Source organism: Anguilla anguilla, chromosome 9, assembly GCF_013347855.1.
Source record: "Anguilla anguilla isolate fAngAng1 chromosome 9, fAngAng1.pri, whole genome shotgun sequence".
Taxonomy (NCBI): Eukaryota; Metazoa; Chordata; class Actinopteri; order Anguilliformes; family Anguillidae; genus Anguilla; species Anguilla anguilla.
In genome coordinates, this window is record NC_049209.1 from 42,253,265 (window position 1) to 42,258,072 (window position 4,808).

The 4,808-nt window shown below is 48.3% G+C and overlaps 1 protein-coding gene across 1 annotated transcript; it reads left to right on the forward strand.

The window, feature by feature from the left end:
* hspb1 (heat shock protein, alpha-crystallin-related, 1) lies at window positions 1-4,506 on the forward strand. Its single transcript, XM_035432168.1, has 3 exons — window positions 1-922; window positions 2,811-2,874; window positions 3,445-4,506. The coding sequence occupies exons 1-3, from the start codon at window positions 538-540 to the stop codon at window positions 3,593-3,595; spliced, it is 600 nt and encodes a 199-aa protein (XP_035288059.1). The 5' UTR covers window positions 1-537; the 3' UTR covers window positions 3,596-4,506.
* Window positions 4,507-4,808: the final 302 nt, after the last annotated feature.

Genomic DNA, 4,808 nt, shown 5'->3' on the forward strand with positions numbered 1-4,808 from the left:
GTTGCTTTTACAGTGGCCAGTCAACCAGCGTCTTCAGCAATGGGCATATGAAGGAATGACTTACTGGAGCAACTGTAAAGCAAAGCTTGGACATTCCCTCATTCCAGAACAATCCTTGCGTCTGGATCCCGGCGGAACATGCCGGGTCGATTACACGCGCCACATGGCGAGGCAGCTGAGTCGCCGTCCGCCCGGGTCGCTCCCACGTACGCCCGGATCCGCTGAGCCGCGCGGTCCGTGTTACAACGGGATCTCAGATTCCTCTTCAAGAGTGTAATGCAACGCAGGAGATTACAATTGGCAGGGGGCTGAGGTGAAGTGCAGTTCGTCAGGAGAGCCGTGTCAGGGTGGGCCTTGGCCTTGAATTCCATTCTACTGGTACGTCTTCCATGAATAGACATTCTAGGCCCTTCTATAAATATCTGGGAGGGGGGCTGGCGGGGTTTATAAAGCCAGCAGGCGGGGGAGAGAGAGGCCATAACTCGCAGACGGCTGAGAGAGAGAGAGAGAGTCAGGGTCTCCGTCTTTTGGAAAGCAATGGAGCGACGTGTTCCCTTCACCTTCCTGCGCACCCCCAGCTGGGACCCCTTCCGGGACTGGCTCCAGGGCAGCCGGCTCTTCGACCAGTCCTTCGGCATGCCCGCCGTTCCGGAGGAGTGGTACAACTGGCCGGGCGCCCAGTGGCCCGGGTACATGCGCACGGCCGCCCCCCTGGTAGAGGCGGCCGCGGCAGCGGGAGCGGGGGGACCCCTGATGGGCCCTCCTCCGTCCCCCTACGCCCGCGCCCTGTCCCGCCAGCTCAGCAGCGGCGTGTCCGAGATCAAGCAGACCCCCGAGCAGTGGAAGGTCAGCCTGGACGTCAATCACTTCTCACCCGAGGAGCTGGTGGTGAAGACCAAGGATGGGATGGTGGAGATCACAGGTGAGTCCCTCTCTTTCATTACATCCCTTTAGTAGACCGTCTTATCCAGAGCTACTGGCAACATAAGAACAGTCTCTCCTCACCTGTCCCTCCCTCTGTACATTCCTGACTTAGCATGTGCTCGCATACTGGAGCAGCATACTTATTTTTTTAAGGAATCAGAAGCTGGGCCTGAATCTCTGCTTCAGTCTTTTGTGAAATTTTTCCGGAATGTTCTACGCTGGCTGAGGTCCTTGAACAGTGCACTTGTAGCATTATCACTGCCAAAACCTTGCTCCCCGTTGATTTACAGCGAGACAAACCAAACTCAGAGCTTTGCTTTAATAAAGGATGAGCTAGCTGTGCATAAAATTGATTACTGGTCCAGCAATGAGCAAACCACAGTTTCGGCACCTTGTATACTAGTGAAGGTGCCAAGTTTCTGTACTGAAGTTCAAACTTCTGAAACCTGAATGCTTGATGCGTGGAGTTCTGTAGTGGAGTTAAGTATGTTTATACAGCAGATATCTGCCTGCTTGTGGGGACTGCCAGTTCAACACCAGATTCTTTCACTGCTTTGCCTGTTACGCCCTCAGTCGATATTCACACCAACGAACAGGCTACCGAAGTCTGCGTCTGCGTCTGTCGCCGGTGACTCAGGCTCATAAAAAGGCGTCTGGTAAATGTCCAGAGGAGGATGACATCCTCAGCATTGCAGGGAAGGACGTCATCACTACTCACTGACTCTTGGATCAGCACAGCCCGCATAAACAGTCAGCTTGATGCTGTCTCATGTTCTTTTAATATATACTCATTGCTCGTTGTTAATGTCATTAATCACAGACGGATATGCTGAGAGCCGGATCTCCGTCTTTATGGCATTTGAGGCAATTTCACCTCAGACTTTCTGACTGCACCCAAATTCAGGTTTAGAATCAGGAGTCCTGTGTGGACTCATGGAGTGCATAGAGCTGTCATAATTTAGTTTATTTTTAGTTCTTATCCCTTAGTTTTAAAGTTTATGTTTTTCCGTTTTTAATTTCAGTTCTGTTTTGTGCCTAATAGTCCAGCATATATTCATGACCTTTCCAGCTCCTACTGTGTCCTGAAGGGAAATTTATAATTGATATTATTAATAATTTTATTACCCAGGGAGGGAAGGTTTTAGTGTTTAGTTTTTTTGCAATAGAGACTCCTGCATCTGATTGGACGTCAGTGGTCTGCCTGTGCCAGCTGCTTAAATAGTGCAGTCCTCCTGGCTGCGCAGCTAAGAAACGACAGCTGGCTGGACAAAGCATCTGTGGCTAGTCTGTGTCTTTAGCATGTGGCAGGTGGCTCAGGTCTGTGTATACTCCACACAGATCTGGGGCCTGTATCACCAAGCCGGATTACTCAGTTAGCTGGATAACTGCACTGAGTAAAAACCCGGTGCAGCTCTGTTTACTTCAGTCCCTCTTCCATATTTGGGAGGGTCCTGGATTTTACTCAGCGCAGTTCACCAGTTAATTCAGTAATCCTGCTTTGTGATACAGGCCTCCGATTGGTCCCCATGACCTCCTATCTGAGTACACTTTGCCCTCCATGTCCCTTAGTTGTCACAACAAACAGACACAACAGAGCCCGGACCGGACTTGTGTTTCAGCGCTAGTATGCGCCCGCGTGTGTCTGGCGGGATGGCGATGACTCATCGTCCATTACGGTGGTGTCAGGGGACATCTGTCTGAGGCCGCGCCGGCCCGGAAGGGGGGTGGGGGGGGGATGGTGGGTGGAAAACAGCGGAGGGCCGAACGGGAGAGTCGTAAACCCACGCGCGTTTCGATGCATTAGCCCCTCCTACGTTTTGAAACGATGTTCTCACAGGGACACGCCCTGAAGCTCGTATGTCTTGTGATTTATTCTGTCTCTACAGGGAAACACGAGGAGAGGAAGGACGAGCATGGCTTCGTGTCCAGATGTTTCACCAGAAAGTACACGTGAGTATCTATCTGAATAATTTAAAAGAAAGCGTCACATTATTTGCGCTGCAGTAGCAGATGATCCTTTATGTAGTTAAGACTGGATCGCACCCAACACAGTAAACATCTTTCAATGCATTTATCGTTTACAAGAAATAAGAAATGTAAAACAAAAAAAACAACAACACAAATCCATAAATCTATTTTTTATACTTAAACATTTTGTCAATTGTTAGCCCCTTTCACACCCCTTTGGAACAGTCTGCCGGGCCAGTTTTGGGCGGTGGTCATGCGCTAACAATCTGCAGCTGCTACTTTACGGCCTGGCCCTGCTGGATCTGAAGGAACTTGCTTTAAAAGGACAGTGCAGACAAGCTCTGGGCAAATATCCAATTTGGCAACCTTACAATTGCCATCCGTTACATTGCTTTTAATTTTGGCAGATGCTAACTGTCCATGAATGTTGCGGTGCCCTGGTAAAGCTTTCTGTGTGAGGACTGTATGTGCAGTGTCTATAGCCAAATCCATAACCACTCTAAGGAGAGCAGCCTACAGCACCCCTCATTTTACTGTCTCTCTCGACTGCAGACTGCCCCCTGGCACCGATGCTGAGAAGGTCTCATCCTCCCTGTCTCCAGAGGGCGTCTTAACCGTGGAGGTCCCTCTGCCCAAGCCGGCGATTCAGTCAGCCGAGGTCACCATCCCCGTGACCAAGGCTGTGAGCGAAGCCAAGAAATAAAAAAGGGGGCTTTCGCCGAGGTCCCGCAGCGTCGCTGCGATCAGGGGGAGAAAAGGAAGTAATGCTGAGCCTTGAGTGCAGATCGACCATTTATAATCAAACGCCCACGTGCCTCGCTTCCGCAGCGATTAGCGTATTGTTAAGAGCGAAGACATATCGCTATTTTCATCCCGTCTCCTTTCCAGCTAATGAGCCGGCTCCGGCTGCGCACGCTGTGTAAACTCATCTGCGCGAGCGCCATATGCTGCCGTTGCGGTAATTGTATTCTTCATTTGAATTGAGAAAACTCAAATTACCACACATCCACCGCCCCACGCTGCAACCCCTCCTCCCACCCAGTCCCCAACGTTATTTGCTTACCAGGCAATGAAGGTAATTAGACACGCGTGGTACATCGCAAGCGGTTTTTCTTTTGCGTTGTTGTCGTTAGCCAATGTCACTCAGTGCTTAGCGAGCATCTCCACCGGCCGGATTTCAGTGGAAACCCCCAAGACCATCGCGCACGTCAGTTAAACCGCCTGCCTCTTGATACCCCGAAACCTTTATTACATCAGTGCTCCAAAAACAAGCTCCAACTTCACTAGATTTGGCATGTTGGGTGAATTCCTGCATTATCTGTTCATTGAATTAGTTCTGCACCTCAAGTGCATTTGCATTGAGAATGGTAACAGTGTTATGTTTCTGGACTGCTAATACTAAGTCTAAACTTGCTGAATTTGTGCAACAAAGGACATCCAACTAGCCTCTCAAATTGTAGTTTACACAGCATGTTCCTTGGATTGCAGTTGCAAAATTTCTAAACTACTAACATTTGCACTTTGACTCAAGCCAATGCCAATTTCATCTGTCCTTTCAATTGAAAAGTTCTATTCATGCATACAGAGAATAAACTTTTTGGCTTAAAAAATGTATTTCTGTTGCATTATTTTTTTAGTATATGGTATATTCAGTAGGTTTTAATTTGATATTTTTGTCTTTCAAACATGCTCACAAACACTTTTGGACGTGTTTATTTTGATGATACATTGACCTGCTCGGGAACTTGAATTAAATCATATGAAGAAAACTGAATGAAATGTTGCACTGGATTATGAAACAAAAGAAAAACCATGACTACAGAGAGACAGGGGATAGGGTACAATACACAGCTCTCTTTTTAAATAATAGACATTGCAATGTCTATACATGCTTAGATTAATTATACATTTTGAAT